Here is a 16,871-nt window from a genome sequence, read left to right as displayed (position 1 = left end):
CCAGTACGTGCTGATAAGGTGGAATCATGCAGTCAACAGGGGCCATGGCCCTGCTTGTCTGTTTCTCCAAGACGGCTTCCATTCTCAAGGTCCCCTCAGGCCCAAGGTGGTTCCTGGAGCTCCAGACATCACATCCCATATCCACATTATAGGCAGAAGGAAGGAGGAATGGGTGGAAAGGGCTGCCCATTAAGAAGAGACTAAAATTCTCATGTGATATTTCTGCTTACGTTGCCGAAACTCAGTGATACAGCCTAGGCATTTGGAAATGGTGGTAGAACAATGTGGCAGAACAGAAACATGGGGCAGAAAGGGAATCTGGAAAATGTGGTTTTTCAGAAACCACATTGCCCAAGGTTCTGTTACCAGGAACAAAGTGCAGCATACATACTGGGAGGCAACTAGAAATCTCTACTCATGCTGACTCATGAAAGAAGGATAGGTGGGCATGGGGGAAGATCCTTCTGTCAATCAGGGTCCAGGCAGGTAATAGGTGGCTAACTCCATGGGGTTCAAATGAACAGAGGCAGAGGTGTGTGCAGGGTTCTAGGAACCGGAAGGGGATGGGGAGTCATCCAGGAACTCACAAGTGTAGGATGCTATTCCTGATGTGAATGGAGGAAATAGGGACGGTGGGAGCGATGACAGAGACCCCAGCCAAAAGCTGCAGCCATAGAACATGCTGCCTGGGACAACATTATCTTAAGGTTCTCTTCTATGATTGTTTTTTGCACCAGGTCCTCCTCCTTTGCCCATCTATCCCTGCTCACGAGCTTCCCAATCTTCGTGCCTGCTTCCTGGGCCATGCTACCTACCACCATGACTTCCTGTTACATATTTACACTATACCTTCCTTCTGAGCTTGAAACCCAATTTCCAAATGCCTACCAGTCCTAATGGGGCTGCTCCATAGGCATTCCAAATTCAGTATGTGTCCAAAGACAGGTCTTTGGAGCCCCATTCCGTTGCTCCTTTATCTCCATCAAAGGCATGACCAACTAACCATCTCTTAAGTTAGGGATTGGAGAGTCAACTTCAGACTCCTCCCCTCTTTCTCACTTTCCACAACTGGTCACCATGTCCAGTCACTTTTACCTGGTCCAAATGTCTTGAATGCGCCCCGCCCGACATTCCTGGGACACATTGCCGTAGCTCACCTTCTTGCCTAGAGAAAGTCTCAGGTGAGTTTCTCTGGCACAAGTCTCTCTCTCTCTCCTGCCCATCTTCCACACAGCCATTGGAAACCTCTTTTTAAATTAAATCAAATCTCAATCGTTCCTGGTTTTAAGTTTCCACATTTGATCACCACTTTGATAGCAGCAGAGCAGAGTGGCTAAGACCATGGGCTCAAGGGTCAGATTGCCTCAGTTGGACCCCAGGCTCCAGTACTTTCTAGCCTTTTGACCTTGGGAAAGTGGCAACTTACTTAACCTCTGTGTGGCTCAGTTTCCTAATCTGTAAAATGGGAATAATAGAACCTAATGCCTTATAGGGGTGCTGTGAGGATTACATGATAGTATCTGTAAAAATGTTTAGAATATTGCCTGCTGCATAGAACATTTGCAATAAATAACAATTTTAAATAAAATACTTTAAAACATTAAGTTCAAATGCATGAGCATGGTATGTAAGGCCCTTATATCAGGGCCTAACCTAACCTCTTTAATCTTCTTGTTATTCAGTGAAGGTTCCCTGCCTCTTTCATGCCTTTATATGAATGTGTCCACATTTTTCTCCAAGCTTGTATTTTTTTAATTTAATTTTTAATCTGATTCAGAAACATCCAAGTATTTAATTTATTAAATTGATAACTATCTAAAAATATTGCTCAGTCAGTTAAGCATCTGCCTTCGGCTCATGTCATGATCCCAGGGTCCTGGGATCCAGGCCCACCTTGGGCTCCCCGCTCAGCAGAAAGCCTGTTTCTCCCTCTCCCTCTGCCTCCCGCTCTCCCTGCTGTGTTCCCTCTCTCTCTGTGTCAAATAAATAAATAAAATCTTTAAAAAATAATAAAAATATTGGTCCAAGATAATAAAGTTTATAATGTACAATTTTAGTAGATTTTAGCTCTTCTGAGGATGAAATATGGAGAACAAATGTTTCAGACTTTTAATTTGATGACCAATGAATATTTTAAAAGTTCCTGCAAACAGAGCAGTGAGTCACAGGGTACATCTTGGATTTGGACACACAGTAGACAAAATGGCAGGAACAGCAGGACCACGAAAAAACACGGTTCTCAGATCTAATGGTGTTGGCTTCATGTACATAAACAATATCTAACATCACTGTGAGCCCTCTACTCCAAAATCAAAGGTCACGGTGTCATGGAAAAAAATAAAAAAAAGTTCAAGTTAAGTGCTCAAGCCAATGAAACATTAAACAAGTGCACCTGCATTTTCACAGCAGATAATTCCAGTGGGGATTTTATGTTGCTGTGGATACAAGGGGAGGAACAGCTCAAAGATACTTGTAAAGCAGGGAGGGATTAGAGTATCCAGGGAAATAAGTAAAAGGTATTGCGTTTCATTCCATGCTTCAGGAGGACAGCTACAAAATTAGGTCTAAACATCCTTATCCTTCAAATAAAGAGGGTCACATTGCCAATTTATTGTGAACACGATAAAAGAAACATAAAACTTTTCATGTTGCTTACTCTTCTGGGCAATAGAAACCTGTCAGCCTGCCAAGAGAATGCTTATTATTTTTATTTTTAAATTTTTCCTGTTTTTTTTTTTTTGGCATAGCAAGGGCAACCAAAGCCAGTGATTTAATTAACTGCTTTCATTAATGCTTTTATTTGAATAAATAGATAACGCAGAGAGAAAATAATTATCTCACATCAATCTAAATGTTACCATTTAATTTACTAAAATCTCTGCTTTCTGAATTGTTCACAACAATGACAAAAATGTTTGCCAAATTACAGTAAATCCTAGCTCAAGACAGGTATTTAACCTAACTGCTTATTTAAGGAGTCAAAGAATAACTCAGATCTAATTCAGTCTTAATGATATTCACGCAATGTCACAAAATTCATGGTGAAATGCTATAGATGGAACTTAAAAGTTGGGAGTTATGTGAATTTCCAATACCAAAAGAAAAATATAAGGCAAAACAAGTCAAAATATTTATGATACATTTATTAAGAGAATCTACCCGTTTTTCCCTGAAAAAATTTTTTAACTTTCTTTGGCAATATTATTTTGTTTAGATCACCAAAAGAGATTTTTTTTTTGACAAGGGCCTTGGCTCCTTCGTTTTTGTTGTGTTAGTAAAAACAGCACTGCCCCTGGCCACCCAGCTGTCAGTAATGACACACTCGGACCTCCAGGGGGAGACCAAAGAAAGAGAGACCCAAAGAGGGTGTGGTTAGGATTCTGAGCACTTCTAAAAGTGGGTGGAGTGTTCATGGGGTGAGGAAGAAGTTCAAAGCTCTCTCCCTAACCCTTTTTCTCTCTTCTCTTGGGTGCCATCTTGTGTGGCTCTCCTATTCATGGAAGCCTCCCACCCCACCCCACCCCCACCCCCCCACCCCCCGCCGCTGTAGGAACCAGCATGGGGCCTGGAGAAAAGGACCAAGCAGCAAGTCTCTTAAATCTGCCTGAGTCCAGGCTTGTGTCCTGGGACAACGAATCTAGAATCAACAGTGAACCCAACAATAAGGTCTGGGTGCCTGCCTGGAGTAACGTGGGTGCTCTGTGAATTCTCCAGGGACCCATCAGGAGAGATGGGTGGTGCCCAGGGTAAGGGACTAGGGGGAAGGTCTGGGGATTCAGGATCTCAGATGAATAGCTTGTGTATCTCTGCATAAAAGTAAAACATAAACCTTACTGAAAAAATGAAAATGAATGTAATGTTTGAAATGGTCACTGAACGAAGAAGAATAAAATTCGGAAGTTCTGGCAAAAGAAACTAAGATGAAATTGAATTTTGCTTTATAATGTATGGGAAATGATTATATATATATGAAGTAAAAATATTATACATTTATACTTCGAACATATTTTTATATACATGGAGCATATACAAGATGTAATACCAAGACGGCAGTTACAAAAGACCAGCTGGAAAGCCTTTGCACGCAAGAGATGGCAAAATATAAGACACCAATCAATCAGGTCCCTAAGACTGGAATAAAGCATTGTGGGGATTCAACAGTGAGTGAGATCACTTCTGGAGGCGTGGGGGTGGGGATGAGGACGGGTTTTATGTTTGGAGCAAATGCTGGTGGATACAAGGCTTTATTAACACCATAGGGGCAGGTTTCCTCATGCTTGGCAGATAGATCTTGTTGGACCTTTATTCTTAATGGTGATAGTTTAAGCATGAAGTATATGAAATGCTTTCTACTAGGTCCAATTTAGCGTGTAAATACAATGATAATGGGGTAATGACTTCAGCTATGTCATGTTTAATGATAAGTTAATAATTATGCCTGGTAAGCCCTGAAGTAATGATATGACCTAGAAGTTATATGATTTGTTGAGAATTAGAAAATGTGGTTGGGAAAACAAGCTCATAAAAACAGGTTAATTACAATGAGCAGTTATGGGGGGAAATAGGTTTCCTTATGGATAAGACTGCCAATTTTGAGAAAATGTCTACATAAATGGTTACAATACCCAGGTGCATGTCAGAATTACATGGGGAGTCTTGAAGATAGATTCCTAGGACCCACCCTAGCCTGGGAATTATAGCTACAGGAATGGGGGCCCAGGAAACTTTTTAAAACTACCACCTCCAACTCCACCTGCACCCCCACTAGTAGCTTTGATGTACAGAATTGTTGAGTCTGGAATTTTCACAATCTGTTGCTTATAGAAAAAGTTACTCAACATTAACCTCATGTCTAGGAAGCTGATCACAACATTTTTCTTCATCACAGGTTCTTAAAATACAAGGAAATTCAAGGTTTGTTTATGTTTTTTTTAAGCCCAAGTACCTTATTGGGAAGATTCTGGTTATCCCTTTGAAAGAAATGCTCTTCAGAGAACTGCAGTTAGAGATCAACATGGTCTCCAGAGGACATGGGCCCAGTAACTGGCCTTGCCTGGTCTGGGTCTCACATAGTGGCTCCAAGTGCTCCAATTGTCCAGAGGGGATGGCTACCTGGCGCCCCTACAGAAGGACCATTCCCGGGGTTTCCAGGCCTCTCCTCCAAATTCCCACCCAATATCAAGTGGTGTAAGGGAAGTGCCCGTCTGACACCTCCTTATTCCCTCAAAGTGCTCGTAGCCACTTCTATTTGCTTGCACCCGGTCAACACAATTCAAATGGTGGGTGTTATGGGGAAGCAACAAATTGACTAGTGGATTCTGAGCTGAGGCTGGTTGGGGAGGTGTGACTGGGAGTGTATGGTGTCCGTTGTCTTTTGAGGAGTGAGGCTGCAAATGAGAAAGGTGGGGACAGTAGGATGGAGACAGATAGTACTGACCAGTGCCACTGATGTCCAAGTAACTCCCTAGAGGACTTATTTAAACAGAGATATCCAAGTTTCTGATATAGTAGGTCTGGGGTGAGACCTGCGAATTTGTATTTCTAACAAGTTCCCAAATGATGTCCATGTTGGTGGTCCATTTTGAGAACCACTGTTTAGGCACAGAAAAATGAGAGGCTCCCAGGGGTTTTGGGTGCTTAAGAAAAGTGGGTGGAGTTTAATATAAGTTTTAATGAAGGAAGTATATGATCCCATTAAGTATTTGAGACACATGAGTGAAGACTGAAATTTCTGTCTTGGCCTTGTTTTTTTTAATTTAAGGGAACTCCTGGATTTGGGGTGGGGAGGTGCACTCAGAGCCCCCAAGACTTACATAATAAACTTGAGGTTAGTGGCAGAATAGAGGACCCAAAATATGTCCAGATTAAGGTTTGCAAAGCATTCAAGTATCATGAAAAAGCCTAAGAAACATCCATTGGCAGCCCATAAAGCAGTGATGATCAGTGGGAGCCAGAGATGTGGCCCTTATGACCATGACAGTCTTTGGTGCATAAGGGATTTATATATTCCTGAGTCTGGGTAGACAGCTAAAAGGACAGGGCACAACTCCAGTTTTCTCCATAGTCAAGCAGCTTTGCAAAATGGAAACACCCCAGAGTGTTGGTCAGCTTGCTTGGTCCTCGTGTTGTTAAGCCAGAGATGGTGGCCATTTTAACTGAACCGCAAGAGAAGGTCTTTGCCAGACCAGGAACTCTTGCAAGGAACAGACACATACGCTGGCAGGAAACACCTGTGATTCATCCCTAATCCTTGGGGAAGAAAGCATCTTCCATATTAAGGCTCTACCTCCCCAGTCTCTTCCCTCATATGAGAGACAATGCAAGGCTGCCACAAGGGGACTAGATATGCAGATTTAATCAGTGGGGCAGTGTCGGTCTAATAAATTTTGAGTGCTAGGCTTTTCCAGATGCTTTGCATGTATCACCTGATTAACCCCCGTGCCAGTGAGGAGGAGAGATTCTGGATTCTCTCCCCGTTGTACAGATGAAGATGGTAAGGTTCATAGATGTTGGATGATTTTCCTGGGCCCCATCAGTCATGGCAGAACACCGACTCTCTCCACTACACCCTAACTCAGTGGTTCTCACACCCCACCCCCTAGAGGGGTGTGAGAACACAGATCCCTGCCCCCTGCTCCCCCCCCCATTTCTGATTCGATCCTTACAGGGTAGCACCTGAGTGTCCACATCTCCAGCAGGTCCCCAAGTGATATGGAAGTGCTGGTCCATAGACCACAATTTGAAAACTACTGATCTAACCTTATGTCTGTCCCAAAGTAGAAATAAAGTATTTGCCAAGACTGGTCCCTCAAGGCCGTTTTTTTTCCCAGCAAAGGTTTCTGGTACACCTGGGGTCTCTTCAGAGCTACAAGAACACCTGGGAAGAAAAGTGGCCATGAAATCCTTTTGCTACAGCCTTATCTAGCCTCGCTTTTTCTCTGCCTTCATCTCTGCCCCCATGCTTCGCTAAAGGACAATGGAATATTAAGAAAGAAAGAACAAACTAAAGAAATGGGCATGGTAGGGAGCTTACCCACATTACCTGCAAAAGGTTCTCCCACCCTGATGCCTTCCTGCCCCTCTCTGCCTGGGGGCATCCTCTGCCCAGGGGAGATGGAGGGACAGGCTGCAAGAACAGCCAAAGGTGACCATGTGACCAGAAGGATGTTAACTGGTGGGTAAATACTCTACCTCCCTCATGAGAAGAGGGGCCACTCTCTGTTGTGTCCCTTCAAGGGCCCCAGTATGGGATTATGTCTCAGTTGCCCACAGTGACCCACTGATCAATGCTTTTTGGGGGTTTTGTTGACTTCCCTCCCTTTCCCACCTCATCACCCTGTGGTTCAGGTAATTTCCTGGGATCACCCCCAACTAAACTGCTTGCACCCAAATTCTTTGTGTTCAGGTTTTGAAGGACTACAACCCAAGACAGGCGCCGACATCGTCATTTGAAAATGATCTGATAGTAGAGGGTGGAGGGTGGGTGAGTCTATTACTCAGTCCACACATGTGGTTTGTACTTTGTGTGATGGTGAAGAACGCATTCCCTAACCCCAAAGAATCGCACACACACACACACACACAAAACACACAAAAAAATGACAATAAGCTTATCCCCCAAAAGACCTAATATTGCTCAAAGAGTGTTGCTTTTCTTTTGTTCTGGGAGTCTCTAAAGTGGGCAGTAGGAGATAAGAAAAGTTATTCTGAAATGAGCAGGAATGGACAATTTCAGTAAATGAAGATTTTTTTTCATTTAACATTAATTACATTTAAATCTTGGAATCAGATTAGGAAACTCAATTGTGATTAGCAACACCAGGGAGTCTGGGTCATTATCTTCTGGTGGCAGAACGTCAGCTCTTTCTGCCTGGGAAGGCTGGGCCTCTGAGCTCCACATAGGGCTGTCCCTCCCCTCCCCTCCCCCACCCGACCCCAGCCACCAGACAGTCGGGGCCTCGGTGCGGGCCCCCTGACTGGTCCCACTGTGATGCCCACATAACAAGAGGCAAGACGCCACCTGCCGCCGGTGATCTCTGCCTGCTCCCCAGGCAAAGCAGGGGACAGTAGCGCACGTGCTCCAGGCCAGGCCGCCGTGCTGTGTTAGCCCAGGTACCAAAAGGACAATCGGGGAGAGCACATGGCCACCCATTCAGGGGGCTGAGACCGACAGTACGGAACAATGACAACCACCAACCTGTTCGGGGCTTTAGCTCTGAGATCAGCAAGTAAGCACCAACTATTTAATTAGTCACCTAATTAGTGACAGGCCACACTGAAGGTTTCAGATGTCCTCAGACGAATGTAGAGATAAAAAGTCTAATTAAGCCACAAGCGCCGGGCTGGCTGCTGCCAGAGCCCACAGCTGCGCCGGATGTGCGGCCCGCTGACAGGAGGTGCGGTCATCCGGTCCCAACTGCGGCTTCACAGATGTGCCCTCCCTGGTCCACGCTCTCCTTAGTCACCGCAACCCACCCAACCAGATGAGGGATTCAGGTTTGGGTAGAAAATCAGAGACTTCCTTCCCCACTGGATGAGATTGTTCGGTTGGTTTTTCGAGAAAACTCTTCCCCGTGGTGAAAGTGGAAGGGAAGGGGAGCCTGGGCCCTTCGCAGCCACCAGGGCTCTCTGTGAATCCAAGCGTATGTTTCTCTAAGGCACACAAAGGGTCGTCGGGACACCACCCAGGGCTGCTTTCAGTCACTGTCATCCCAGGATGCCACTGCAGGCTCCTCAAGAGATTCTTTACCTCAGGATTTAATTAGGAAGGATTTTAAAATAATGGATTAAAAGGAACTGCTCCATAATTAGGAGTAAATAATATAATGCACAGAAGCATAGAGACACACGAGCTGAAACAGAGTAAACCCGTAACTGCTTCGGCTCAGTGAGTTCATGCCCAAGAGAGAGCGAAGGAGCTGTTCTGTGTAATTCTTGGCGGGGGGGGGGGGGGGGGGGGGGGGGGGTCGGGGAGGGAACCGCTCTCTACTTGGGACACTGCCTGGGGCAGGGCCTGTGGTTCTGCATTGCTAGCGAGCTCCCAGGTGACTGTCATATTGCTGCTGCTCCACAGGCCACACTGTGAGTAAAAAGGATGCAAAACATGAAGATGAGTTCATAGACCTGGCTCCTGACTTTTTTTTTTTTTTTTAGGGAGAGAGCACATGTGAGCAGGGGAGGGGCAGAGAAAGAAGGAGAGAGACAAGCTTAAGCAGACTCCACACCCAGCGCGGAGCCCGACCCGGGGCTCGATCTCACGACCCTGAGACCATAACCTGAGCTGAAATCAAGAGTCGAACACTTACCCAACGAAGCTGCCCAGGTGCCCCATCTGCTCCCTTTTTTGGCATAGCATTTCTATATTTCTCTTTAAAAAATGATTTTGTAGTACTTCAGTGGAAAGCCTGAAGTAGTCAAAGCATGATATTCAGGGAGTTCAGCAGAGCTGGACTTGGTCCGGGAAGTGACTGGTGAAAATATGACTTCCTAAAGTTTTGTGGGAAAGGGCCTCCTGCTTTCTGAAAAGAGCTTTCAGACTTCACTGCAAAGCTTTTCTTTGGGAAACAGTGTTTCCTTGACAGATGATAGATGCTCACCTCCAGTCCTGGCTGTTGATCCAGGAAGAGGAAGTTCCCTTTAGGCCTCAGATGTGATTGGTGGAGTTCCTAGGGAGACAGCACCTTCAGGCTGGCAGGACCATGGGGGTCCCTGCCGTGACCCTCTCAGCACAGTGAGGAGGACAGGCCATAGCACAGGTTGGCAGCAGAGGGGGGGGCTGACGCCAAGTTCTTTCTGCTCTTTCCCATGATTGGAGTTTTAGACAAATCTTATTACTAACAGTACCGAGAAGGATAATGTATATGAAATACTTATACTGTTCAAGCCAAGAACTTTCAGTCCCAAAAAGCCGGGACAGCCAAATGAACACAACCTATCAATCATGAGAACTGTAATTTAAAAATAGTTCAGGTCCATAATGTAAATGTCTTGGGATGCTAAAGAACCTAGATGATTCACAATAAAATGTCTTAAGAGCTGCCTTTCCCCTCCAATTCACTGCTGTCTACACCACAGGATGAGCGCGGGTTTCCTCCTCTTCATCCCTACCCCAAGAAAGCTCCCCTGGCCCTTACTCCATGCCTATTGTTGGTCCCCTGCTCAGCTCCTGGTAATCACCATGGGAGCCCATGCCCTGGCAGGGAAGGTGATGGGGAAAGGCCAAAAGACGCCTGTGGCCAGAGCCCACACTGGCCATAGGGTGGGGTGTGGGGCCCGAAAACACTTCCTTCTCGGCTCTTCTCGGAATTTCTTGGACACAGCACTCTCAGAAGACAAACGCACATGACCCCCAGGAGAGGGGTGGAGGGACAAATTAGCTGAGCCTCACCCTGACGCTGAATTACCGTGCACCTCCAAAAGCCGGTCAGGAGCCGCAGGAGGGTGCATGGAGATTGCAGGAAGCTCTGAGAGCAGGGCTGCCACTCTTGAGCCCAGCACTGGAGGACTGAATAGGACTGGGAGGGCGGGAGCACCCCAAGGGATGCTGGTATATGTCCCTCGGAAAACACCTGTCACACATGTCACTGGGAACTGAGGGGCGCAGGAGGCCTTGCCCTAGAAAGGACAAGAAGATGCAGGGTGACTCACAGGCCTGACAACCAAAGACAAGAAGGTGTGTCTAAGCAGATGTAACTGGATGGGTAACAAACAGCTAAGGACCAGATAGAATGTTGCACTAAAATAAATAAATAAATCCAAACATCACCCTCACTATTCCCCCTCCCGTGGAGCTGCGTCCTACTGGACTAGTTGATGACTTAGGGCAAATCCTCTCAGCCGCCCCAGCAGCACCTTAGCACTTGAGGAAAGAAGGGTATCACAAGGGAAGAAGAGATCTTATGCAGGGACTGCTTTTGGTGTCCTTTGAAGAGGACAAACGCTTTGTAATTTTTTTGGCATGTACATAATATGAGGACAAAGAGTTGTCTGTTTTGTCACCAGATGACAGGACTACCAGATTTTCTGGAAAAAGAGGTTGCTGTACTGGGCCTCATGTGGGCTTTCCGGGAACCACAGTGCCCCAGCTGAGTCTGATATGGCCATGTGGAAACATCAGGGGGGCAATTTTTCTAAATCTTGCCTCCAAAATGTGGGTTTCATCCTCACTGGGGGTCAATGTTTGGTGATCATTTCCATTTCATTTCAGGTCAAATCATTTATAACATCTAGCTCAAATAGCAGTTAAGCTGGTAAAGTAAAATATGCAGTAGGTTACTATGGTGATTGCTAATTTAAAATAATTAGGGAAAATAATGAGAAAACTATTTCCTCTGTGAAGGATTCAAGATCCGTAAACTGATACCAGTCTATTTTTAGTGTCTGTAATCTGCGTAATGATGACAGAGAACTACGAGTACTTTAAAATGCTTTAAAAAGGTCTGTCTGATTGAGGAATTTAACCAAGCAAGTACTTATATCCAAATTTCTACTTGTCTTTATTAAATCTAAGTTGATTCCACAAAAAGAAAATTATATGTATATATCTTCATGTAATCATTTAAAATAAGACATAATGACTATGTAGGTGAACGAAGATTTCAGACCTGTTTTTGCTAATTCTTGACTACTATAATTTCACAAGTCCTCACCGATAATTTATCATTCAGAAATGGTCGCATATGACTTGCTGTTTGGAGTCTTAGAGAAGAGACCCCTCAGAACGAGGAGAGCCCTCAAACCGTAGTGTGGTGTACATGCAAAAATGGATATTCCCAGGTGCTTCTCATTATTTCTTTCTTGCAATGAAAGATTGCTATAGACTGACTACAATATTTAAAGCATGTGAGCTCTGTTGCTGATTTCAATAATGACATGTGACTTATTTCTGATTAACTAGGGATATGTTCCAGATAATTGAACAAACTGGCTGGAAAGTGAAAAAAAAAAATCTTTATCTGGTTAATGTGATGTCAAATGAGCAAAGTAACCCTGCAGGGCTAGCTCGTCTCCTTATCAACCAGGGACAAACACCTGTTAGGGGTCATTTCCTCCCTCCCTTTCCTTGTCTAACCCCTCACAAGGCCTCACACTTGGGCTGGTACCTTTGTTGGCTTCTGAAGGAGTTAGGGGAAGGAGGCTGTTTTTTCCCATCTTCTGCTTATCTCTTAGCACCTATAGTTTTGAACAGGAGCTAAAATTTCTCATGTGATCCTGAGCAAAAGATTTAGAAAAAACTGGACTCTTTTGATTCAGGAGTCTGTAGTTCTCCAAAGCCAGGGTCTTTTAAGACATCCGTGAGACTTTAAAAAATAAATAAATAAATGAGGAAACCAAGTCTGAGAGAAGTGAAGCAACACATCTAGGGTTCCATGTCAGGTGGTGGTGATGCCAGACCATGAACCCAAGTTCTGGGACAATAACCTAGGGCTCTTCCTGTCAGGGAGGGGATGAAATTCAGTGAGCAGATGGAGAGCTACTCAGGGGAAGCTGAGAACCCTTGGGAATCCCCTTATCAGGAAAATGGGCTCTGAAAGGAAACCCGTTTAGTGCTGTGAGGGTAACAGAACAGCACTGGAGAGACGCACGGGCCTCAGTCTTCCCTGTGGGATTTTCCTCTGTTCCCTGGTACTCAAAATGCAGGGGCTGAAAGAAAGGTCCTGGCCCATCTGCCATTTCTGAAAGCCTATTTGTGATATGCAATGTCAAAACTGGTTCCCAAACCTGCCTGATTATATGAAGCACCCACTAAAATACAGAGTCCCAGAGCCATCCCTGGAAGTTTCTGATTCTGTATGTCTGGTGCTGGGGCTGGGAATCTACCTCTTTAACAAATGCTCTAGGTGATTCTTATGATTCAGCCAATAAGGGAAACACTAGTATAGATTGGGGTTGGCAAACTTCTGGAAAGGGTCAGAGTGTACATATTTTAGGCACTGCAGGCTAAACAGCCTCTGTTACAGCCTCTCAAATCTGCCATTGTAGCAAGAAAACAGAGACAACATATAGATAGCTGTGACTGTGCTCCAATAAAGCTTTATTTACAAATGCAGGTAGAAAGCCACATTTGACCCAGGGGCTATAGTTTGCCAACCCTTGGTGTAGAATATTTCATTGACTCATTAATCCACCTAGGCAGGGTGTGTGGGGTGACAAAAAAACTCAGGTCTTTTCTTTCAAAAAACCATCTCAGGTATAGAAGAGAAGAGCCCCTTTAAAAACAAAGAAATAAAGTAAAATAACTCACCAAAATACCAATGTCTCTAGGAAGGAAATTCCAACGTTGGATGCACCAACCACAACAATCTTGGCATTCACAGTTATTTTAGGTTCCAGTGTCAGTTTTCTGTTCGTATGGTTCAAGGCATAACTCAACTGGAATAAAAGATAAAAAGAGAAAGAGAGACTTGAAGAAAATGTAGCCGAGTCTGCACTCCCAGACTGGCAATTATGTAGAGTTATTTAACCAGGACATTACCCGCAAATCAGACTGAACAGTGCCCATGCATAGCCATGGTGACATTTATGGAAAGGTACTTTTAAGACATTAATGTAAGAATTTGGGAATATACCTAAGACCTGGTCTGGGTCACATCAAGATACTTGGTTTACATCATTTTTGCCTTATTGCTGATGGATGTTTCCTATAGAACTGAGGCCCTTTATGATTAGAAACAATAAGGTAAAAATAATCCCACAAGAAGACAGACAAGTTGCTCCTGGAGAATCTGGAGTTTCATGAAAGGTCCTTCTCTCCAAGATTACCTTGAAAACTTGAACAACAATTAGATTACAATTGTTGGGTAATTTAAGGCAAGTATTAACTCTTTCCATTCTGCATCCGTCACACTACTTAACATAGTGCCTTGAGCACAGGGGTTCAGTAATATTCGTAAAATGACAAACCTTAGCTGAATGACAAAAACATGTTAGATGATAAGGGTTATTCAATCTTGTAGATGATCAGAGGTCAGGGAGGACTCTTAGAAGCAGAAAAAATACTTGGTGATCATTTTAATGTCCATGTTTGAGTTGATTTGTTTGAGTCACTTTCCTGCAGAGGCTTCAGTAGAAGCAGTAAAGGTACAAAGGAAGGTTTTACAAAGCGATGGTGGGGTATTCTTGAAAGAATGTTAGATTGTGTCAGAAGACCATGGTTCTATTTTTAATTCATTAATTCAACACACATTTTTATTTGAAGCTTACTCTGTGTCTGGAAGAACTACAGCTGACTTCTCATCAGAAACAACGGAGGCCAGAACACAGTGGAATTGACATCCATACCAATTCACCAAACTCGGTTAAATTCTCATCACATTAGCATTAATTCATCCTACAGCTCAGAGATCTTCCAATTCCAATAGACCAAATATATCTTGCATTTTCTTAAAATCCTGAGTTACTAGGAGTTTGGGAGTCCAATGGGCTAATGGTAAAGTTCTATGTAAAGCACATTCCGGTGCTTGACCCAAATAATGTAATGTAATGTTTGGAGATTTTAGATTCTCCATAATGAATGCTGCTGGAATAAAATGTCTCTCAGCATGTTCCCACCTTTAATGAGGCACACCATGGATTTTGGAAGAGATTGAGCTTGCCTCCATCTTTAAGAGGGGACACTGACTGACATAAGCCAAGTCGCATAATCCCACCCTCCTTATTCAACAATTGGCCCAGGATAGACACATGACCTGTGTTGGCCTAATCAGCAGGAAGCCTAGGACTTCCTTTTCCCCAAATTGTTATTTAAATTCTAGTTAGTTAACATACATGCAGTGTTGGTCTCTGGAGTAGAATTCAGGGATTCATCACTTACATACAACACCCAGTGCTCATTATATCAAGTGTCCTCCTTAATACCCATCACCCATCTAGCCCATCCCCCACCCGCTCCCCACCATCACCCCTCAGTTTGTTCTCTGTCTTTAAGGGTCTCTTATGGTTTGTTTCCTTCTCTCTTTTTTCTTTTTCCCCCCTCCCATATGTTCATCTGTTTTGTTTCTTAAATTCCACATATGGGTGAAATCATATGGTATCTCTCTTTCTCTGATTGACTTATTTCACTTAGAATAATACAATCTAGCTCCATCCATGTCGTGGTGAATGGCAAGATTTCATTCTTTTTGATGGCTGAGTAATATTCCATTATATTACTATAATATTCCATTATATATATACACCACCTCTTCATTATCCATTCATCAGTTGATGGACATTTGGGCCCTTTCCAGTTTGGCTATTTTTGATAATGCTGCTATAAACATCAGGGTGCAGGTACCCCTTTCGAAGCTGTATTTTTATATCCTTTGGGTAAATACCTAATAGTGCAATTGCTGGATAATAGGGTAGTTCTATTTTTAACTTTTTGAGGGACCTCCATACTATCTTCCAGAGTAAGCCCAGGACTTTTATATGATGTTGAAAAAGAGAAACCTCTTGCCTTCTAGATAGTACTGGGGTATTGATGTGAAGCCTGAAATGGTATGGTCATCATTCCACCAAGAAGGAAACCATCCTGGTTGAAGCCTCAAGAGAATCACAGAGAAGCGGAAGAGGAATTCCTTTCCAACTATCTGGAGCCCATGCTACCTTCAGAGTGTTCAGTTATATGAGCGACAAATACCAGTGAGCTATCGCCACAGTGGTGCTGCATAACAAACCACCACAAAAGGCACTGGCTTAAAACAGCTGTCATTTGTTCTCACTCATGCATCTCTGGGTCAGCTGAAGTACATTGTTGACGGCTGGTTTCAGCTGGCTATGGCTCCAACTTGGCCTCACATGTCTCTTACCTTCATTTTGATGAGAGATAGCTGGCAATGGTAGAGTGCAAAAAGTGAGAGGAAGCAATACTTCGTCAGCCTGGCCAAAGCAAGTCATGTGGCTGAGCCCACCACCCACAAGATGGGGAAGTAGACGCGCCTGTCGTGGGAGGAACCTCAAAGGCACCCAGCAAGGGCACAGCCCATGGAGGGAGGAATAGCTGGGGAGAATGACGCAGCCCACCCCGTTTCCTTGGTTGTTTAGGACAGTTCGTTTCTTTTATATGCAACTGAAAATTCCTTAAGCTGACACATTTTCTAAATGACAACGATGAATGTATCGTTTGGGTGAAAAAAATGTCTGTTCTTCAAATAAATATCACCCTAATCTGCTCTACGAGAATTTCCCAAGTCATGTCAAGGAGGAATTTTTTGGGAAAAGTAGTTAATTCTGGTATCTGTGGGTGCCACCATGTACTGTGTTCTGATTAATTTCCAAGACGAGCAGGGTGGCAGCCGATTCACTCTAGCCAGCCTTGCGTCTGGTGGTTTACAGCGGGGAAGACTGGAAACATAGATGTTGGTATGATGGCATCTGATCACAGGTCTAATTAACAGACTTAAAATGCCAGCATCTTAACAGAGGTCAGAACTCCAAGATTCCTCCCACAGGAGGTATGTTCAGACATTCCCCTCTGCTATCCGGAAGCGCACGCAAACACTGAAGCATAGGCAGTAATGAAATTCCCTGGTAAAGAATTAGACCCCATTTATGAAACAGCTCTTGTATCAATGATACAAAGGCTGCTGGGGAACAGAACAGAATGGCTTTTGTTTCCCACACAATAGCTTTAACACCAACAGCTGCCAGGCCTCAGAAATCACCTTTCTAACTGCTGAATACACAAAGTGGCCTCGGGGTGTCAAGAGTTAGCCGTCAGTACCAATGATGGTGGGTGTCTCAGGAGAGTGATCGGGCATCACAATGATCTTCAGTAAACCAATGTTGTGTGCAGGCTTTAATTAAAAACATATTCATCACCAGGTATGATGAAGTGACCTGAAAAACCCACATTTTTCTTTTGTTAGGATAGATGGTTTTTAAATACCTTG

The 16,871-nt window shown here is 44.1% G+C and overlaps 1 protein-coding gene across 1 annotated transcript in view; it reads right to left on the bottom strand.

Annotated features, from left to right (window-relative positions):
- CFAP61 (cilia and flagella associated protein 61) overlaps positions 1-16,871 on the bottom strand; it is a 296,977-nt gene that overhangs the window by 105,398 nt on the left and 174,708 nt on the right. Inside the window, exon 18 of the mRNA XM_032420163.1 lies at positions 13,244-13,371. Coding sequence (XP_032276054.1) covers positions 13,244-13,371 — 128 coding nt within the window. The remainder of the gene's footprint in view (positions 1-13,243; positions 13,372-16,871) is intronic.

The sequence above is a fragment of the Phoca vitulina genome, unplaced genomic scaffold (assembly GCF_004348235.1).
Source record: "Phoca vitulina isolate PV1807 unplaced genomic scaffold, GSC_HSeal_1.0 scaffold22, whole genome shotgun sequence".
Taxonomy (NCBI): domain Eukaryota; kingdom Metazoa; phylum Chordata; class Mammalia; order Carnivora; family Phocidae; genus Phoca; species Phoca vitulina.
Note: the sequence above shows the minus strand (reverse complement) of the source record. Positions and strands in the feature narration are given on the sequence as shown.